The following is a 20,809-nucleotide window of genomic DNA, read 5'->3' on the forward strand; positions in this document are numbered from 1 at the left end:
AATGATAAAAGCAGACGTTTCTGTTAAATCCTGATCAACGATGAAATTATTCCATTGTAATATTCCGTAATTGTCGTATCATCCGCTGACGACAGTGCGCTGCGCTGCACAGTATCTCGCTTTTAAGTACAGAGAGGAGGTCGTATTATTTATATATAAATCTAAATCACCAGACGCTGGTCAACAGCGGCCCAACGAGTTCACAAAATGAAACTACATGACTTACAATTTTTTTTGCCTTTCAGTTTACCAGCAAAGAATGTATCACAACGGGGGAATTGCTGCAATTATAACATAAAAAAAATAAAATAAAGAGCTTGATCTTTGGTCAGATAAGATGAGCACGGATATTGGCCCATGAGAGCTGAGTAAATATTCTGTTTGGTGAAACAGAAGCAAGGAAATGGAAAACTTTCAAGAGAAAAAAAAACACTACAGTGCTGTTTCGCTATCCGTGGCACTGAAAACGCACTTCATTGGAAATTAAAATGAGCTGGCATTACATTATTAGACATACGAATTTCTAAACGCATTTCCAATACGGCCAGGGCGGGTGATGAAAAAAAATCGTCCAAAATCCAAGATCAATTTAAAATATATATACATCCAGTGGAAATGAGTCCTCACGAGGATCCGCATGAGCGCGTATTGTGTTTTCTGTGCTTCTCATCTTGTGGCCGACGTATAAAGGGGGCACGTCGCACGCAGAATATAAATAAATAAGTCATCCAGTTATGTCGCAACACGCTTTCCAACAGCGACATTTTGAGTTGAAAATGCAAATTACAATAAATAATATAGATCCAGGTTAATTCTGTGATAGGCCAGTAATGATGGCGATCTGAAAACCACAGATAATTATTATTTTAGCCTAAGCAGATATTTCCCCAAAGTATTTTTTCATAAATATAAAGTGATCCTCAAATTGTTATAATAACATATTTCGATGCTATAATACGAAATTTAATGGTTCTGGATTTTGAGAATGAAAGGCAAGTATGAAGCAGACGAAAAACAACAAGAACGACACACTTGCTGCTTCATGGGAGTGAAGTGTAAGTGTTGCTGTCCATGGTGCTGAATGCATGGGAATGTCAATTTCTGTGTTCTGGTCAGACTATTATTGAATACATGTTAGATGAAGTTAATGTACCAGTATCATGACATGCATAGAAACAAAACGTAGTGATCAATAAATATTTCTAACCTCGAGAGGAGAGTCTGCTTCATCCAGGATGCTCTTTTCACTCTGAATCCGCTGCATCGTTCCTGTAGAACTGGGGTCCATTATCAGCACGTTCTGACTACCAGCTGTGCCGAACTTACAGTCACTCTTTCTGGAGTCAGTCGTCCTGCACACCTCGTAATTGTACACGTGTGGGAGAGTCCCTGTCCCCAAAGTGTCCGAGTAACGTGGAGGATAATATGGAATGACAGGGAGACCGGAGTGATACAGGATGCGAGACTGTCTCCACCTGTAGATCTTCACTGATATAATAACCACCAAACAGGTGATGAAGAGGAAGGAAACTACAGCCAAAGCCAACACCAGGTAAAAAGTCAGGTTGTCATTGTACTCCTTGTCGTGTGGAAAGTCAGTGAACTCCGACAGCACTTCAGGGAAGCTGTCCGCCACCGCCACGTTAACAATGACTGTAGCTGAACGAGAGGGCTGCCCGTTGTCCTCCACTATAACAGCCAGTCTTTGCTTCACAGCATCTTTATCAGACACTTGGCGGATAGTTCTGATTTCTCCATTCTGTAAGCCCACTTCAAACAGCGCCCTGTCTGTGGCTTTCTGCAGTTTATAGGAGAGCCAGGCATTCTGTCCAGAGTCCACATCAACAGCCACCACTTTGCTCACCAGGTAGCCCACATCTGCTGAACGAGGCACCATCTCAGCCACCAGAGAGCCTCCAGTCTGGACCGGGTACAGAACCTGAGGAGGGTTGTCGTTCTGGTCCTGGATCAGTATTTTCACACTGACGTTACTACTGAGTGGAGGGGAGCCTCCATCCTGCGCTTTGACGCGGAAGTGGAAATCTTTGATCTGCTCGTAGTCAAAAGAGCGCACTGCGTGGATGACTCCACTGTCAGCACTGACGGACACGAAGGAGGAGACTGGCACTCCGTTAACAGAGGAGTCCTCCAGGATGTAAGAAACACGGGCATTCTGCTTCCAGTCAGCGTCTCTAGCTTTCACGGTGAATATAGAGAGACCTGGTGTGTTGTTTTCTACGATGTAGGCCTCATATGAGCTCCTCTCAAAGACAGGCGCGTTATCATTGACGTCAGAGATCTGCAAGGTGAGAGTGACGCTGCTGGAGAGGGAGGGTACTCCCTCATCAGAACAGCTCACTGTAATATTATACTGAGACGCGACCTCTCTGTCCAAAGCCATCTCTGTAACCAAACTATAAAATCCGCTCATTGTGTCTTGGATTTTAAACGGAATTTCTTCATTCATGTTACACTTCACCTCTCCGTTCCTTTCAGAATCTGGGTCGTTCACGCTTAGCATAGCGATAACAGTATTCTCTGCAGAGTCTTCTAAGATGCTGTGCGACTGAGACAGTACTTTCAGCTGTGGACTGTTGTCATTAACATCTGTAATATCAATTAGGATCTTACTAGAATCAGAGAGTCCGCCATTGTCCGTAGCTTCGATATCAATTTGAAAGAGCTTCGTTTTTTCATAATCTATTTCACCGATTAAAATAACCTCTCCGGATTCTCTATTAATCTGAAATAGGTCCGTTAATCTCCGGACACTATTTGATATCGCGTATGTTATTTCTCCGTTAATTCCTCTATCTTTGTCAGTCGCGCTAACAGTCACCACGCTGGTTCCTCTCGGCGAATTCTCCTTTATTGTTGCCTTGTATTTCGACTTGGTGAAAACTGGTGCATTGTCGTTTACGTCTAACACGTTAACAGTGATGCGCATTGTTCCCGTCATGCGCGGCTGTCCTCCGTCTACGGCTGTTAACAACAGCGCTATCTGCCCCTGCTGCTCTCTGTCCAGAGGCTTCTGGAGAATCATTTCTACCTTTTTACTACCGTCCGCTTGGTTCTCCAGCTTTAATGCGAAGTTGTTTGCTGGAGAAAGAGAATAGCCCTGGAGATCGTTCGTACCGATGTCAGCATCGATAGCTTTCTCCAGCACAAATTTAGAACCAATAATGGCCGATTCACTGATTTCAAAACGTTTTTCGTTCGATTCAAAACTCGGGGCGTTGTCATTTATGTCCGTGATCTCTACTGTGATGCGAAACATTTCTATCGGGTTTTCCACGAGCATCTGTAAATGTAAAGCGCAGGGCGTCGTTTCTCCGCAAAGCGTTTCTCTGTCTATTCTCTCCTTGATAAGGAGGACGCCCCTCTCTCTGTTCAGCTCGATGTATTCTACAAGGTCTCCTGAATGAATGCGCGCTCTTCCAGATTTCAGACGTTTAAAATCTAAACCCAAATCCTGAGCTAAATTACAGACCAGTGAACCCTTTTCCATTTCCTCTGGAATGGAGTAGCTGACCTGCCCGAATACGGAGGGCACAAATAGGACGAAGATCAGCAGCAGCACTTGCCGTCTCCGTCTTCTGTCGGTGTATTCCATTGTCGTTTTAATAAATCCGCAATCCATGCGAAAAAAGTAGAAATCCTCAACCAAGAATCAAGTAAATGATCAACAATAAACCGCAGGGTTCATTGTCCGTGCGCATTTTCTATTTAAAGAACGGGAGGCGTTCGGTGCGTGTCTTATTGTCTGCGATGTCACATGGGGCTGTTACAGCCTATCGAAGACTGCCACACTCTGGCCAATAGCGGCCCTTTCTGTTCGTTACCCCAAACAGCAAACGTTGGAAGAAAGCACATGAGAAATATGATTCTTTATAGGGTGAAACGATTTTTTTTCCCCAGCTATTGTATGTACAAAATTACGACTCTAAATTGAAAAAAGAAAATACTCTATATGCTAAAATTAACAGACGACAGTTGACACAGATACTGACATACCAATAATAATAATAATAAAAATAAAAATAAAAATAAATACAAGGGTTTCCAACCTCGAGAGGAGAGTCTGCTTCATCCAGGATGCTCTTTTCACTCTGTATCCGCTGCATCGTTCCTGTAGAACTGGGGTCCATTATCAGCACGTTCTGACTACCAGCTGTGCCGAACTTACAGTCACTCTTTCTGGAGTCAGTCGTCCTGCACACCTCGTAATTGTACACGTGTGGGAGAGTCCCTGTCCCCAAAGTGTCCGAGTAACGTGGAGGATAATATGGAATGACAGGGAGACCGGAGTGATACAGGATGCGAGACTGTCTCCACCTGTAGATCTTCACTGATATAATAACCACCAAACAGGTGATGAAGAGGAAGGAAACTACAGCCAAAGCCAACACCAGGTAAAAAGTCAGGTTGTCATTGTACTCCTTGTCGTGTGGAAAGTCAGTGAACTCCGACAGCACTTCAGGGAAGCTGTCCGCCACCGCCACGTTAACAATGACTGTAGCTGAACGAGAGGGCTGCCCGTTGTCCTCCACTATAACAGCCAGTCTTTGCTTCACAGCATCTTTATCAGACACTTGGCGGATAGTTCTGATTTCTCCATTCTGTAAGCCCACTTCAAACAGCACCCTGTCTGTGGCTTTCTGCAGTTTATAGGAGAGCCAGGCATTCTGTCCAGAGTCCACATCAACAGCCACCACTTTGCTCACCAGGTAGCCCACATCTGCTGAACGAGGCACCATCTCAGCCACCAGAGAGCCTCCAGTCTGGACCGGGTACAGAACCTGAGGAGGGTTGTCGTTCTGGTCCTGGATCAGTATTTTCACACTGACGTTACTACTGAGTGGAGGGGAGCCTCCATCCTGCGCTTTGACGCGGAAGTGGAAGTCTTTGATCTGCTCGTAGTCAAAAGAGCGCACTGCGTGGATGACTCCACTGTCAGCACTGACGGACACGAAGGAGGAGACTGGCACTCCGTTAACAGAGGAGTCCTCCAGGATGTAAGAAACACGGGCATTCTGCTTCCAGTCAGCGTCTCTAGCTTTCACGGTGAATATAGAGAGACCTGGTGTGTTGTTTTCTACGATGTAGGCCTCATATGAGCTCCTCTCAAAGACAGGCGCGTTATCATTGACGTCAGAGATCTGCAAGGTGAGAGTGACGCTGCTGGAGAGGGAGGGTACTCCCTCATCAGAACAGCTCACTGTGATATTATACTGAGACGCGACCTCTCTGTCCAAAGCCATCTCAGTAATTATAGTATAAAATCCATTCAAGGTAGATTGTATTTTAAATGGAATGTTATCTTCTATGACACAGTTTATCTCTCCATTATTCTCCGAATCCGGATCATTTACACTTAACATAGATATAACAGTATTTGGAGGCGAGTCTTCTAATATGGATTCGGATCTCGAAAGAACGTTTATATGAGGATTATTGTCATTTACATCAATGATATCAACTATGACTTTGGTGGAATCAGATAGACCTCCAGTGTCCACAGCTTCTATATGCATTTCATATCTTCTCATCTTCTCATAATCGATGTCACCAACTAAGATAATTTCGCCTGTCTTTGTGTTAATCTTAAAGAGATCAGGAATGCGTTCGCTTGACGATATAAGGTAAGATATGTCTCTGTTCGCGCCAATGTCTTTATCAGATGCGCGCACAGTCGTGACGCTCGTGCCCGCGGGAGAATGTTCCAGTATTTTTGCCTTATACAATGATTCAGCGAATGTTGGTGCGTTGTCATTCGCGTCTAACACATTGACAAATATCTTCATTGTTCCCGACATCTGCGGCTCTCCTCCGTCTACTGCGGTTAACAGCAGAGAAATGTATGCCTGCTTTTCTCGATCTAAAGGCTTCTGCAGAACCATCTCCACCTTTTTACTCCTATCTGCCTGGTTTGCAGGTTTTAATAGGAAGTTATCAGCCGGGGTAAGTGAGTATTTTTGCAAGCCGTTTAATCCAATGTCGGAATCAAAAGCTTTGTCCAAAATAAATTTTGATCCGATCACAGCCGACTCACTAATTTCAAAGCGTTTTTCCGCATTTGTAAAACTGGGCGTGTTGTCGTTTATGTCCGTTATCTCAACGGTTACACGAAATAATTCCATTGGATTTTCCAAAATTAACTGAAAATGCAAAGCGCAAGGCGTCGTCTCTCCGCACAAAGCCTCCCTGTCTATCCTCTCTTGGATGAGAAGGACTCCCCTTTCTTTATTCAGACCGATATATTCTACGCTTGCTCCTGTATACACGCGAGCCTTCCCTGATTTCAGCCTTTTAAGGTCTAAACCTAAATCATGAGCGATGTTACCGACGACAGATCCTTTCGTCATTTCTTCAGGAATAGAATATGTGACCTGCCCGAGCACGGATCGCAGACAGAGGACCAAGACGAACAACAGTACTTGCCGTCTCATTGTTCTGTCCGAGGTAGTTTATCACTCGATTAAATCAAACGGCCAGGGCGGGTGATGAAAAAAATCGTACAAAATCCAAGATCAATTTAAAATATATATACATCCAGTGGAAATGAGTCCTCACGAGGATCCGCATGAGCGCGTATTGTGTTTTCTGTGCTTCTCCTCTTGTGGCCGACGTATAAAGGGGGCACGTCGCACGCAGAATATAAATAAATAACTCATCCAGTTATGTCGCAACACGCTTTCCAACAGCGACACTTTGAGTTGAAAATGCAAATTACAACGAATAAAATAGATCCGTGCATGTTAATTCTGTGATAGGCCAGTAATGATGGCGATCTGAAAACCACAGATAATTATTATTTTAGCCTAAACAGATATTTCCCCAAAATATTTTTTCATAAATATAAAATGATCCTCAAATTGCTATAATAATATATTTCGATGCTATAATACGAAATTAAACGGTTCTGGATTTTGAGAATGAAAGGCAAGTATGAAGCAGACGAAAAACAACAAGAACAACACACTTGCTGCTTCATGGGAGTGAAGTGTAAGTGTTGCTGTCCTTGGTGCTGAATGCATGGGAATGTCAATTTCTGTGTTCTGGTCAGACTATTATTGAATACATGTTAGATGAAGTTAATGTACCAGTATCATGACATGCATACAAACAAAACGTAGTGATCAATAAATATTTCTAACCTCTAGAGGAGAGTCTGCTTCATCCAGGATGCTCTTTTCACTCTGAATCCGCTGCATCGTTCCTGTAGAACTGGGGTCCATTATCAGCACGTTCTGACTACCAGCTGTGCCGAACTTACAGTCACTCTTTCTGGAGTCAGTCGTCCTGCACACCTCGTAATTGTACACGTGTGGGAGAGTCCCCGTCCCCAAAGTGTCCGAGTAACGTGGAGGATAATATGGAATGACAGGGAGACCGGAGTGATACAGGATGCGAGACTGTCTCCACCTGTAGATCTTCACTGATATAATAACCACCAAACAGGTGATGAAGAGGAAGGAAACTACAGCCAAAGCCAACACCAGGTAAAAAGTCAGGTTGTCATTGTACTCCTTGTCGTGTGGAAAGTCAGTGAACTCCGACAGCACTTCAGGGAAGCTGTCCGCCACCGCCACGTTAACAATGACTGTAGCTGAACGAGAGGGCTGCCCGTTGTCCTCCACTATAACAGCCAGTCTTTGCTTCACAGCATCTTTATCAGACACTTGGCGGATAGTTCTGATTTCTCCATTCTGTAAGCCCACTTCAAACAGCGCCCTGTCTGTGGCTTTCTGCAGTTTATAGGAGAGCCAGGCATTCTGTCCAGAGTCCACATCAACAGCCACCACTTTGCTCACCAGGTAGCCCACATCTGCTGAACGAGGCACCATCTCAGCCACCAGAGAGCCTCCAGTCTGGACCGGGTACAGAACCTGAGGAGGGTTGTCGTTCTGGTCCTGGATCAGTATTTTCACACTGACGTTACTACTGAGTGAAGGGGAGCCTCCATCCTGCGCTTTGACGCGGAAGTGGAAGTCTTTGATCTGCTCGTAGTCAAAAGAGCGCACTGCGTGGATGACTCCACTGTCAGCACTGACGGACACGAAGGAGGAGACTGGCACCCCGTTAACAGAGGAGTCCTCCAGGATGTAAGAAACACGGGCATTCTGCTTCCAGTCAGCGTCTCTAGCTTTCACGGTGAATATAGAGAGACCTGGTGTGTTGTTTTCTACGATGTAGGCCTCATATGAGCTCCTCTCAAAGACAGGCGCGTTATCATTGACGTCAGAGATCTGCAAGGTGAGAGTGACGCTGCTGGAGAGGGAGGGTACTCCCTCATCAGAACAGCTCACTGTGATATTATACTCAGAGGATCTCTCTCTGTCTAAATCACTGTCCGTTATTAAACTATAGAAATTGTTTGTAGATGCTTTTAAAGTGAAAGGTATATTTTCACTAATGTGACATTTAACGTCTCCGTTTTCTCCTGAGTCTTTGTCTTCAATATTTATCATTGTAACGACTGTATTTAGTTTAGCGTCTTCTGCTATCACATTTGATTTCGACATTATATTAATTTCCGGCTTGTTGTCATTTATATCCGTCACATCAACAATTAATTTACAAGAATCTGTGAGGCCTCCTTCGTCACTGGCAAGTAAATTTATTTGAAAATGTCGCGCTTTTTCGAAGTCAATGTCGCCAATTAATGAAACCTCTCCGTTTTCCGTATTAACCTTAAACTGTGTCCTGACATTATCTAATGTATTTGTGATTGAATAAGTAATTCTTCCATTAGAGCCATGATCTGCGTCTGAGGCTTTGACAGCGGCTACAACGGTGCCTTTAGGTGAATGCTCAGTTACTGTAGCTTTGTATGTCGGCTGTGTAAAAACGGGAGCGTTATCATTAGCATCTAAAACTGTGATGACAATCAGCATTGTTCCTGACATCTGCGGCTCTCCTCCATCTACAGCCGTTAACACGAGAGATATCTGCTCGTCTTTCTCTCGGTCTAAAGGCTTCTGCAGCACCATCTCCACGATTTTACTGCCATCGGGGCTATTTTGTAGTTTAAGAGCAAAATTATTCGTTGGTTTTAATTCATACCTTTGCAGGTCATTTATTCCTACGTCGAGATCCGCAGCTCTTTCCAGAACAAATTTTGCTCCAGCTATGGCCGACTCACTAATTTTGAATTTCATCTCACCTTTTTCGAAGGCAGGTGGATTGTCATTTATATCAGTAATCTGCACGGTAACAGAGTAAAACTCCATTGGATTCTCTAAAATAATTTGAAAATGCACAGCGCACAGGGCCGTCTCTGTACACAGAGCCTCTCTGTCGATCCTCTCTTTGACGAGGAGGACGCCTCTGTCTCTGTTCAGCTCGATGTACTCTTCGGTGTTTCTTGAGTAGATTTGAGCTTTTCCTGATATCATACGTTTCATTTCTAAACCTAAATCTTGTGCTATATTTCCCACGAGCGATCCTTTTGCCAGTTCTTCGGGTATGGAGTAGCTGACCTGCCCGACCGCCGAATTAAGGCAATGGAGACAGATAAAAAGGAGTACTTGCCGATTCATTGTTCTATGCGATCTCTTCCAGTGAGACTCCGTGTTCTTTTTATATTCCAAGCATGAAAGCAATCCCATATACGTTGAAATTCAAGATATAATTTAAAATAAAGAGCTGTATTATCCTCTAGTTCCAGGCAGATTTAGATCAGATCGAAATGTTTTCTTCTTTGTCGACAAGAATCCACAAGGAGAAAAAAAAATCCCGGTTTGCTCGTCGTGATGTCTTTGTGTTGTGTCGATATTACATGGGAGGCGCAACAAACCTCCTCTCATTCATCCAGACTCTGGTCAACAGCGGCCCTAAGAGCCCATATTCTAAAACTGCAGAACATCAGATAAAATTTAGCTCTGGAGTACTCATGAAATAATGTGGACATTAAACTACAATATTTAAATTAATATACTGGACGTAATATCAACGGAAAGATACAATTGAAATAACCATTATGTATAAAACATTTTTTTTAAAGAGAATAGTAGAGAAAAAAGGCCATGTGGTCATTAGACCTAGCAGGAAAATCAGGAATACGGGGTTCAAAGGTGGAAATGAAAGACTGGAAAGGGACAAATATGACTTTCTTTTGTCTCTATTATGAATACAGGAAAATTAACATAAAAAATAAAACCGAAGATACGTTTACATTAAAATAACTGCAAGCAGTGATTTAAAAAAGCACTTGTGAGTGAATAAGTTATTTGGGCATCTGCTGTACTTCAATGAATGAACTCTGAATGAGCGAAAAACTCTTCAGCCTTTTAGAATAATCTGGTGAGAGCAGTGAAGTGCACTTTGAAAGTTAATGAGAATTTATTTCTGAAAATAATCCACAATTAATACACCTATACGACTAGAACTAATATTATTAGGACATTGTTCACAATATAAATTGTTGAATCACGCAAGAAAAAAAGTTGAAGGAAAGAATATGACTGAACTTATTCTAAAAATGACCTGAAGGACTAAATGCAAATGATCTCAATTAAAAGTAGAATAAATTGTCAAATAATTTACTAATCAATGCAGTCTAAAATAAAAAAAATATATGCCATGATACAATTAAATTCATAATTTGTACGTAAAGAAAGATCAACCACTTTAAACAATTAACAATTAAATTATTGCTATTATATGTGAACAAAAACCAAAGTTACCCATCATCAATGTGTCATGATTCGTGAATCCAGTAATATTCCTTCTGAAAAACTCGCAATGTGAAAGCAGCAGCAAGAAATCAAACACTGAGATGCTGTCCATGGTGCAACAACAACGATTTGCCTCCAGAGCGATCAGCAATTCACTCTTAATGAACGCATAAAGAGAAAATACATCAACGCTAAGCAATAGTTTGAATTCATATCCAATCATATGAAATTGCAGAATTATTATTATTATTAATGTTATTATAAAAAAGATCAAGCTAACCTCGAGAGGAGAGTCTGCTTCATCCAGGATGTTCTTTTCACTCTGTATCCGCTGCATCGTTCCTGTAGAACTGGGGTCCATTATCAGCACGTTCTGACTACCAGCTGTGCCGAACTTACAGTCACTCTTTCTGGAGTCAGTCGTCCTGCACACCTCGTAATTGTACACGTGTGGGAGAGTCCCTGTCCCCAAAGTGTCCGAGTAACGTGGAGGATAATATGGAATGACAGGGAGACCGGAGTGATACAGGATGCGAGACTGTCTCCACCTGTAGATCTTCACTGATATAATAACCACCAAACAGGTGATGAAGAGGAAGGAAACTACAGCCAAAGCCAACACCAGGTAAAAAGTCAGGTTGTCATTGTACTCCTTGTCGTGTGGAAAGTCAGTGAACTCCGACAGCACTTCAGGGAAGCTGTCCGCCACCGCCACGTTAACAATGACTGTAGCTGAACGAGAGGGCTGCCCGTTGTCCTCCACTATAACAGCCAGTCTTTGCTTCACAGCATCTTTATCAGACACTTGGCGGATAGTTCTGATTTCTCCATTCTGTAAGCCCACTTCAAACAGCGCCCTGTCTGTGGCTTTCTGCAGTTTATAGGAGAGCCAGGCATTCTGTCCAGAGTCCACATCAACAGCCACCACTTTGCTCACCAGGTAGCCCACATCTGCTGAACGAGGCACCATCTCAGCCACCAGAGAGCCTCCAGTCTGGACCGGGTACAGAACCTGAGGAGGGTTGTCGTTCTGGTCCTGGATCAGTATTTTCACACTGACGTTACTACTGAGTGGAGGGGAGCCTCCATCCTGCGCTTTGACGCGGAAGTGGAAATCTTTGATCTGCTCGTAGTCAAAAGAGCGCACTGCGTGGATGACTCCACTGTCAGCACTGACGGACACGAAGGAGGAGACTGGCACTCCGTTAACAGAGGAGTCCTCCAGGATGTAAGAAACACGGGCATTCTGCTTCCAGTCAGCGTCTCTAGCTCTCACGGTGAATATAGAGAGACCTGGTGTGTTGTTTTCTACGATGTAGGCCTCATATGAGCTCCTCTCAAAGACAGGCGCGTTATCATTGACGTCAGAGATCTGCAAGGTGAGAGTGACGCTGCTGGAAAGGGAGGGTACTCCCTCATCAGAACAGCTCACTGTGATGTTATACTCAGAGGATCTCTCTCTGTCTAAATCACTGTCCGTTATTAAACTATAGAAATTGTTTGTAGATGCTTTTAAAGTGAAAGGTATATTTTCACTAATGTAACATTTAACGTCTCCGTTTTCTCCTGAGTCTTTGTCTTCAATATTTATCATTGTAACGACTGTATTTAGTTTAGCGTCTTCTGATATCACATTTGATTTCGACATTATGTTAATTTCGGGTTTGTTGTCATTTATATCCGTCACATCAACAATTAATTTACAAGAATCTGTGAGTCCTCCTTCATCACTGGCAAGTAAATTTATTTCGTAATTTCGCGAGTCCTCAAAATCAATATTTCCAATCAAAGTAACTTCTCCGCTATCTTTGTTCATCTCAAATATCTTCCTGACGTCATCTAATGTATTTGTGATTGAATACGTAACTTTACCATTAGAGCCATGATCTGCGTCTGAGGCTTTAACAGCGGCTACAAAGGTGCCTTTAGGTGAATTCTCAGTAACTGTAGCTTTGTATGTCGGCTGTGTAAAAACGGGAGCGTTATCATTAACATCTAAAACTGTGATGACAATCAGCATTGTTCCTGACATCTGCGGCTCTCCTCCATCTACAGCCGTTAACACGAGAGATATCTGCTCGTCTTTCTCTCTGTCTAAAGGCTTCTGCAGCACCATCTCCACGATTTTATTCCCGTCAGTTTTGCTATGCAGATTTAGAATAAAATTATCAGTCGGTTTTAATTCGTACCTTTGAAGATCGTTCGTTCCTACATCGAGATCCGCGGCTCTTTCCAGAACAAATTTTGCTCCGATATTCGCTGACTCGCTTATCTTAAATTTCATTTCACTTTTTTCAAACGTTGGTGCGTTATCATTAATGTCCGTGATCTGGACGGCGACGGAGTAAAATTCCATGGGATTCTCCAAAATGATCTGAAAGTGGAGAGCGCACGGCGTCGCCCGTCTGCAGAGCGCCTCTCTGTCGATTCTCTCCTTCACCAGGAGGACTCCTCTCTCTCTGTTCAGCTCGATGTATTCGTCGCTGTCTCGGGTATAAATTCGAGCTTTCCCTGACGATAGACGTTTGGGCTGTAAACCTAAATCATGCGCTATATTTCCGACTAAGGAGCCTTTGCTCATTTCCTCCGGAATGCTGTAGCTGATTTGTCCATGAACGGAGCGGATGAAGAGGAGAGCGATAAACAGCAGTACTTGCCTCGTCATTGTTCTCTCCGAATTAAATCCGTGCGATTGAGAGAGTTTATATCCTATAAACATGCCAAGAATTCGAGCATGAGAACTTGATTCATCACTTGGATCGTCCAAATAAGAAAAACGAATATAAATATCAAAGATTCCTCTTCAAATATCCGCCACTGCTCGTGTCTCCGTGCTTTCCCGTCGTGCTCTTTCTTTATTATGTCGATCTTACCGGGAGGTGCTGCAACAACGAGACCGTCAACCGACGACCCTCTGGTCAACAGCGGCCCTAAGAGTTCATATTATAAAACTGCAGGAAAGCAGCATGAACTAAATCTCTGTTCAGAACACAGTGATCAAGCCTGAATTCATTCAACGTAATCACAAATACCGCAGAATAAGAAACGGATCCTAAACAGGTTTGCGTGAATCCTTCAAGACTAAGGCTGCATGTCTGTCATAACTTCAAGTCACGTTATGCACAGGATTTTATGTGCTAAAAGGAAGCGTAAAAAAGGACAAAAACAAGCTTGTTCGTTCTGCAATAAAATATTAATGTTTCTACAATTACAATGACCTCATCTCGAAGAGCACGTGATATTTTGTTTACGTCAAACTGCAGAAGTGCCAATCAGAGAAATTAGGGCGAATACTTTGATGGGGACGTGACCTCGATTTGAAATTACATTAATCTAACGAATAATAATGTAAAAAATGGAGTCTGTCAACATTAAAGCTTGATTTCAACATTTTGTATCAGGATGATCTGACTCACCAAACCTTTTAAAACAACTCGCTGAAGCCCAAATGATGAAAATACATAATACGACAATATTATAGAGAATTAAACAAGAAAACAAAGTGTCTCACATATTCAAACATAAACACACTGAAGTAAATATATGTTTAACTTTAACTATGACATTAATTCATTTCATAGAGGAAGTCCTACATTCAAATTATTGAAGAGGATTCGTCCTGCGCTGTCCTTAGTGCTGAAACACATCTCATCCTGAGAAGGAGTGTTACTCTTTGTGTTATCTATTTACATTCTTTGATTGTCATGTCAACAGCCTTACGGGTTATAAACGGAAAGCCTCACCTCGAGAGGAGAGTCTGCTTCATCCAGGATGCTCTTTTCACTCTGAATCCGCTGCATCGTTCCTGTAGAACTGGGGTCCATGATCAGCACGTTCTGACTACCAGCTGTGCCGAACTTACAGTCACTCTTTCTGGAGTCAGTCGTCCTGCACACCTCGTAATTGTACACGTGTGGGAGAGTCCCTGTCCCCAAAGTGTCCGAGTAACGTGGAGGATAATATGGAATGACAGGGAGACCGGAGTGATACAGGATGCGAGACTGTCTCCACCTGTAGATCTTCACTGATATAATAACCACCAAACAGGTGATGAAGAGGAAGGAAACTACAGCCAAAGCCAACACCAGGTAAAAAGTCAGGTTGTCATTGTACTCCTTGTCGTGTGGAAAGTCAGTGAACTCCGACAGCACTTCAGGGAAGCTGTCCGCCACCGCCACGTTAACAATGACTGTAGCTGAACGAGAGGGCTGCCCGTTGTCCTCCACTATAACAGCCAGTCTTTGCTTCACAGCATCTTTATCAGACACTTGGCGGATAGTTCTGATTTCTCCATTCTGTAAGCCCACTTCAAACAGCGCCCTGTCTGTGGCTTTCTGCAGTTTATAGGAGAGCCAGGCATTCTGTCCAGAGTCCACATCAACAGCCACCACTTTGCTCACCAGGTAGCCCACATCTGCTGAACGAGGCACCATCTCAGCCACCAGAGAGCCTCCAGTCTGGACCGGGTACAGAACCTGAGGAGGGTTGTCGTTCTGGTCCTGGATCAGTATTTTCACACTGACATTACTACTGAGTGGAGGGGAGCCTCCATCCTGCGCTTTGACGCGGAAGTGGAAATCTTTGATCTGCTCGTAGTCAAAAGAGCGCACTGCGTGGATGACTCCACTGTCAGCACTGACGGACACGAAGGAGGAGACTGGCACTCCGTTAACAGAGGAGTCCTCCAGGATGTAAGAAACACGGGCATTCTGCTTCCAGTCAGCGTCTCTAGCTTTCACGGTGAATATAGAGAGACCTGGTGTGTTGTTTTCTACGATGTAGGCCTCATATGAGCTCCTCTCAAAGACAGGCGCGTTATCATTGACGTCAGAGATCTGCAAGGTGAGAGTGACGCTGCTGGAGAGGGAGGGTACTCCCTCATCAGAACAGCTCACTGTGATATTATACTCAGAGGATCTCTCTCTGTCTAAATCACTGTCCGTTATTAAACTATAGAAATTGTTTGTAGATGCTTTTAAAGTGAAAGGTATATTTTCACTAATGTAACATTTAACGTCTCCGTTTTCTCCTGAGTCTTTGTCTTCAATATTTATCATTGTAACGACTGTATTTAGTTTAGCGTCTTCTGATATCACATTTGACTTCGACATTATGTTAATTTCGGGTTTGTTGTCATTTATATCTTGCACATCGATTATTAATTTACACGAATCTGTGAGTCCTCCTTCATCACTGGCACGTAAATTAATTTCATGGTTACGGGAGTCTTCAAAATCGATGTTTCCAATCAAAGTAACTTCACCGTTTTCTTGATTTATCTGGAAAACTTTCTGGACATTATCTAATGTATTCGTGATTGAATAAGTAACTTTACCATTAGAGCCATGATCTGCGTCTGAGGCTTTAACAGCGGCTACAAATGTGCCTTTAGGTGAATTCTCAGTTACTGTAGCTTTGTATGTCGGCTGTGTGAAAACGGGAGCGTTATCATTAGCATCTAAAACTGTGATGACAATCAGCATTGTTCCTGACATCTGCGGCTCTCCTCCATCTACAGCCGTTAACACGAGAGATATCTGCTCGTCTTTCTCTCTGTCTAAAGGCTTCTGCAGCACCATCTCCACGATTTTATTCCCGTCAGCTTTGCTTTGCAGTTTTAGAATAAAATTATCAGTCGGTTTTAATTCGTACCTTTGAAGATCGTTCGTTCCTACATCGAGATCCGCGGCTCTTTCCAGAACAAATTTTGCTCCGAGATTCGCTGACTCGCTTATTCTAAATTTGATTTCCTGATCTTGAAACATTGGTGCGTTATCATTAATGTCCGTGATCTGGACGGCGACGGAGTAAAATTCCATGGGATTCTCCAAAATGATCTGAAAGTGGAGAGCGCACGGCGTCGCCCGTCTGCAGAGCGCCTCTCTGTCGATTCTCTCCTTCACCAGGAGGACTCCTCTCTCTCTGTTCAGCTCGATGTATTCGTCGCTGTCTCGGGTATAAATTCGAGCTTTCCCTGACGATAGACGTTTGGGCTGTAAACCTAAATCATGCGCTATATTTCCGACCAAGGAGCCTTTGCTCATTTCCTCCGGAATGCTGTAGCTGATTTGTCCATGAACGGAGCCGATGAAGAGGAGAGCGATAAACAGCAGTACTTGCCTCGTCATTGTTCTCTCCGAATTAAATCCGTGCGATTGAGAGAGTTTATATCCTACAAACATGCCAAGAATACGAGCATGAGAACTTGATTCATCACTTGGATCGTCCAAATAAGAAAAACGAATATAAATATCAAAGATTCCTCTCCAAATATCCGCCACTGCTCGTGTCTCCGTGCTTTCCCGTCGTGCTCTTTCTTTATTATGTCGATCTTACCGGGAGGTGCTGCAACAACGAGACCGTCAACCGACGACCCTCTGGTCAACAGCGGCCCTAAGAGTTCATATTATAAAACTGCAGGAAAGCAGCATGAACTAAATCTCTGTTCAGAACACAGTGATCAAGCCTGAATTCATTCAACGTGATGACAAATACCGCAGAATAAGAAACGCATCCTAAACAGGTTTGCGTGAATCCTTCAAGACTAAGGCTGCATGTCTGTCATAACTTCAAGTCACGTTATGCACAGGATTTTATGTGTTAAAAGGAAGCGTAAAAAAGGACAAAAACAAGCGTGTTCATTCTGCAATAAAATATTAATGTTTATACAATTACAATGACCTCATCTCGAAGAGCACGTGATATTTTCTTTACGTCAAACTGCAGAAGTGCCAATCAGAGAAATTAGGGCGAATACTTTGATGGGGACGTGACCTCGATTTGAAATTACATTAATCTAACGAATAATAATGTAAAAAATGGAGTCCGTCAACATTAAAGCTTGATTTCAACATTTTGTATCAGGATGATCTGACTCACCAAAACTTTTAAAACAACCCGCTGAAGCCAAAATGATGAAAATACATAATACGACAATATTATAGATAATTAAACAAGAAAACAAAGCGTCTCACATATTCAAACATAAACACACTGAAGTAAATATATATTTAACTATAACTTTTACATTAATTCATTTCATAGAGGAAGTCCTACATTAAAATTATTGAAGAGGATTCGTCCTGCGCTGTACTTAGTGCTGAAACACATCTCATCCTGAGAAGGATTGTTACTCTTTGTGTTATCTATTTACATTCTCTGATGGTCATGTCAACAGCCTTACGGGTTATAAACGGAAAGCCTCACCTCGAGAGGAGAGTCTGCTTCATCCAGGATGCTCTTTTCACTCTGAATCCGCTGCATCGTTCCTGTAGAACTGGGGTCCATTATCAGCACGTTCTGACTACCAGCTGTGCCGAACTTACAGTCACTCTTTCTGGAGTCAGTCGTCCTGCACACTTCGTAATTGTACACGTGTGGGAGAGTCCCTGTCCCCAAAGTGTCCGAGTAACGTGGAGGATAATATGGAATGACAGGGAGACCAGAGTGATACAGGATGCGAGACTGTCTCCACCTGTAGATCTTCACTGATATAATAACCACCAAACAGGTGATGAAGAGGAAGGAAACTACAGCCAAAGCCAACACCAGGTAAAAAGTCAGGTTGTCATTGTACTCCTTGTCGTGTGGAAAGTCAGTGAACTCCGACAGCACTTCAGGGAAGCTGTCCGCCACCGCCACGTTAACAATGACTGTAGCTGAACGAGAGGGCTGCCCGTTGTCCTCCACTATAACAGCCAGTCTTTGCTTCACAGCATCTTTATCAGACACTTGGCGGATAGTTCTGATTTCTCCATTCTGTAAGCCCACTTCAAACAGCGCCCTGTCTGTGGCTTTCTGCAGTTTATAGGAGAGCCAGGCATTCTGTCCAGAGTCCACATCAACAGCCACCACTTTGCTCACCAGGTAGCCCACATCTGCTGAACGAGGCACCATCTCAGCCACCAGAGAGCCTCCAGTCTGGACCGGGTACAGAACCTGAGGAGGGTTGTCGTTCTGGTCCTGGATCAGTATTTTCACACTGACGTTACTACTGAGTGGAGGGGAGCCTCCATCCTGCGCTTTGACGCGGAAGTGGAAGTCTTTGATCTGCTCGTAGTCAAAAGAGCGCACTGCGTGGATGACTCCACTGTCAGCACTGACGGACACGAAGGAGGAGACTGGCACTCCGTTAACAGAGGAGTCCTCCAGGATGTAAGAAACACGGGCATTCTGCTTCCAGTCAGCGTCTCCAGCTTTCACGGTAAATATAGAGAGACCTGGTGTGTTGTTTTCTACGATGTAGGCCTCATATGCGCTCCTCTCAAAGACAGGCGCGTTATCATTGACGTCAGAGATCTGCAAGGTGAGAGTGACGCTGCTGGAGAGGGAGGGTACTCCCTCATCAGAACAGCTCACTGTGATATTATACTCAGAGGATCTCTCTCTGTCTAAATCACTGTCCGTTATTAAACTATAGAAATCGTTTGTAGATGCTTTTAAAGTGAAAGGTATATTTTCACTAATGTAACATTTAACGTCTCCATTTTCTCCTGAGTCTTTGTCTTCAATATTTATCATTGTAACGACTGTATTTAGTTTTGCATCTTCTGATATCACATTTGATTTTGACATTATGTTAATTTCGGGTTTGTTGTCATTTATATCCGTCACATCAACAATTAATTTACAAGAATGTGTGAGTCCTCCTTCATCACTGGCGAGTAAATTTATTTCGTAATTTCGCGAGTCCTCAAAATCAATATTTCCAATAGAAGTAACTTCACCGTTTTCCTCATTTACATCAAAGACTTCCAGGACATTATCTAATGTATTCGTGATTGAATACGTAACTTTACCATTAGAGCCATGATCTGCGTCTGAGGCTTTGACAGCGGCTACAAAGGTGCCTTTAGGTGAATTCTCAGTTACTGTAGCTTTGTATGTCGGCTGTGTGAAAACGGGAGCGTTATCATTAGCATCTAAAACTGTGATGACAATCAGCATTGTTCCTGACATCTGCGGCTCTCCTCCATCTACAGCCGTTAACACGAGAGATATCTGCTCGTCTTTCTCTCTGTCTAAAGGCTTCTGCAGCACCATCTCCACGATTTTATTCCCGTCAGCTTTGGTTTGCAGTTTGAGAACAAAATTATCAGTCGGTTTTAATTCGTACCTTTGAAGATCGTTCGTTCCTACATCGAGATCCGCGGCTCTTTTTAGTACAAATATTGCTCCGAGAGTCGCTGACTCGCTTATCTTAAATTTCATTTCACTTTTTTCAAACGTTGGTGCGTTATCATTAATGTCCGTGATCTGGACGGCGACGGAGTAAAATTCCATGGGATTCTCCAAAATGATCTGAAAGTGGAGAGCGCACGGCGTCGCCCGTCTGCAGAGCGCCTCTCTGTCGATTCTCTCCTTCACCAGGAGGACTCCTCTCTCTCTGTTCAGCTCGATGTATTCGTCGCTGTCTCGGGTATAAATTCGAGCTTTCCCTGACGATAGACGTTTGGGCTGTAAACCTAAATCATGCGCTATATTTCCGACTAAGGAGCCTTTGCTCATTTCCTCCGGAATGCTGTAGCTGATTTGTCCGTAAACGGAGCGGATGAAGAGGAGAACGATAAACAGCAGTACTTGCCTCGTCATTGTTCTCTCCGAATTAAATCCGTGCGATTGAGAGAGTTTATATCCTATAAACATGCCAAGAATTCGAGCATGAGAACTTGATTCATCACTTGGATCGTCCAAATAAGAAAAACGAATTTAAATATTAAAGATTCCTCTCCAAATATCCGCCACTGCTCGTGTCTCCGTGCTTTCCCGTCGTGCTCTTTCTTTATTATGTCGATCTTACAGGGAGGTGCTGCAACAACGAGACCGTCAACCGACGACCCTCTGGTCAACAGCGGCCCTAAGAGTTCATATTATAAAACTGCAGGAAAGCAGCATGAACTAAATCTCTGTTCAGAACACAGTGATCAAGCCTGAATTCATTCAACGTGATCACAAACACCGCAGAGTAAGAAACGCATCCTAAACAGGTTTGCGTGAATCCGTCAAGACAAAGGCTGCACGTCTGTCATAACTTCAAGTCACGTTATGCACAGGATTTTATGTGTTAAAAGGAAGCGTAAAAAAGGACAAAAACAAGCTTGTTCGTTCTGCAATAAAATATTAATGTTTAT

At 43.3% G+C, this 20,809-nt stretch overlaps 7 protein-coding genes across 7 annotated transcripts in view; all 7 read right to left on the reverse strand.

Annotated features, from left to right (window-relative positions):
* The window catches only part of LOC137895222 (protocadherin gamma-B4-like), a 75,395-nt gene that overhangs the window by 48,144 nt on the left and 6,442 nt on the right, over nucleotides 1-20,809 (reverse strand). The window lies entirely within an intron of this gene.
* Nucleotides 1,190-3,613, reverse strand: LOC137895123 (protocadherin gamma-A11-like). Its single transcript, XM_068740608.1, has one exon. It carries the CDS (start codon nucleotides 3,611-3,613, stop codon nucleotides 1,190-1,192), a length of 2,424 nt encoding a protein of 807 aa, XP_068596709.1.
* Nucleotides 3,772-6,449, reverse strand: LOC137895124 (protocadherin beta-16-like). The gene is made up of 2 exons (XM_068740609.1): nucleotides 4,068-6,449; nucleotides 3,772-3,831 (listed from the first exon to the last, which is right to left on the reverse strand). Exons 1-2 carry the CDS (start codon nucleotides 6,447-6,449, stop codon nucleotides 3,772-3,774), a joined length of 2,442 nt encoding a protein of 813 aa, XP_068596710.1.
* On the reverse strand, nucleotides 7,140-9,542 carry LOC137895125 (protocadherin gamma-A5-like). The gene has a single exon (XM_068740610.1). It carries the CDS (start codon nucleotides 9,540-9,542, stop codon nucleotides 7,140-7,142), a length of 2,403 nt encoding a protein of 800 aa, XP_068596711.1.
* On the reverse strand, nucleotides 10,038-13,344 carry LOC137895126 (protocadherin gamma-A2-like). Its single transcript, XM_068740612.1, has 2 exons — nucleotides 10,960-13,344; nucleotides 10,038-10,043 (listed from the first exon to the last, which is right to left on the reverse strand). Exons 1-2 carry the CDS (start codon nucleotides 13,342-13,344, stop codon nucleotides 10,038-10,040), a joined length of 2,391 nt encoding a protein of 796 aa, XP_068596713.1.
* LOC137895127 (protocadherin gamma-A2-like) lies at nucleotides 14,396-16,807 on the reverse strand. The gene has a single exon (XM_068740613.1). The coding sequence runs from the start codon at nucleotides 16,805-16,807 to the stop codon at nucleotides 14,396-14,398; it is 2,412 nt and encodes an 803-aa protein (XP_068596714.1).
* Nucleotides 17,859-20,270, reverse strand: LOC137895128 (protocadherin gamma-A2-like). The gene has a single exon (XM_068740614.1). The coding sequence runs from the start codon at nucleotides 20,268-20,270 to the stop codon at nucleotides 17,859-17,861; it is 2,412 nt and encodes an 803-aa protein (XP_068596715.1).

This window comes from Brachionichthys hirsutus, chromosome 6 (assembly GCF_040956055.1).
Source record: "Brachionichthys hirsutus isolate HB-005 chromosome 6, CSIRO-AGI_Bhir_v1, whole genome shotgun sequence".
Classification (NCBI taxonomy): domain Eukaryota; kingdom Metazoa; phylum Chordata; class Actinopteri; order Lophiiformes; family Brachionichthyidae; genus Brachionichthys; species Brachionichthys hirsutus.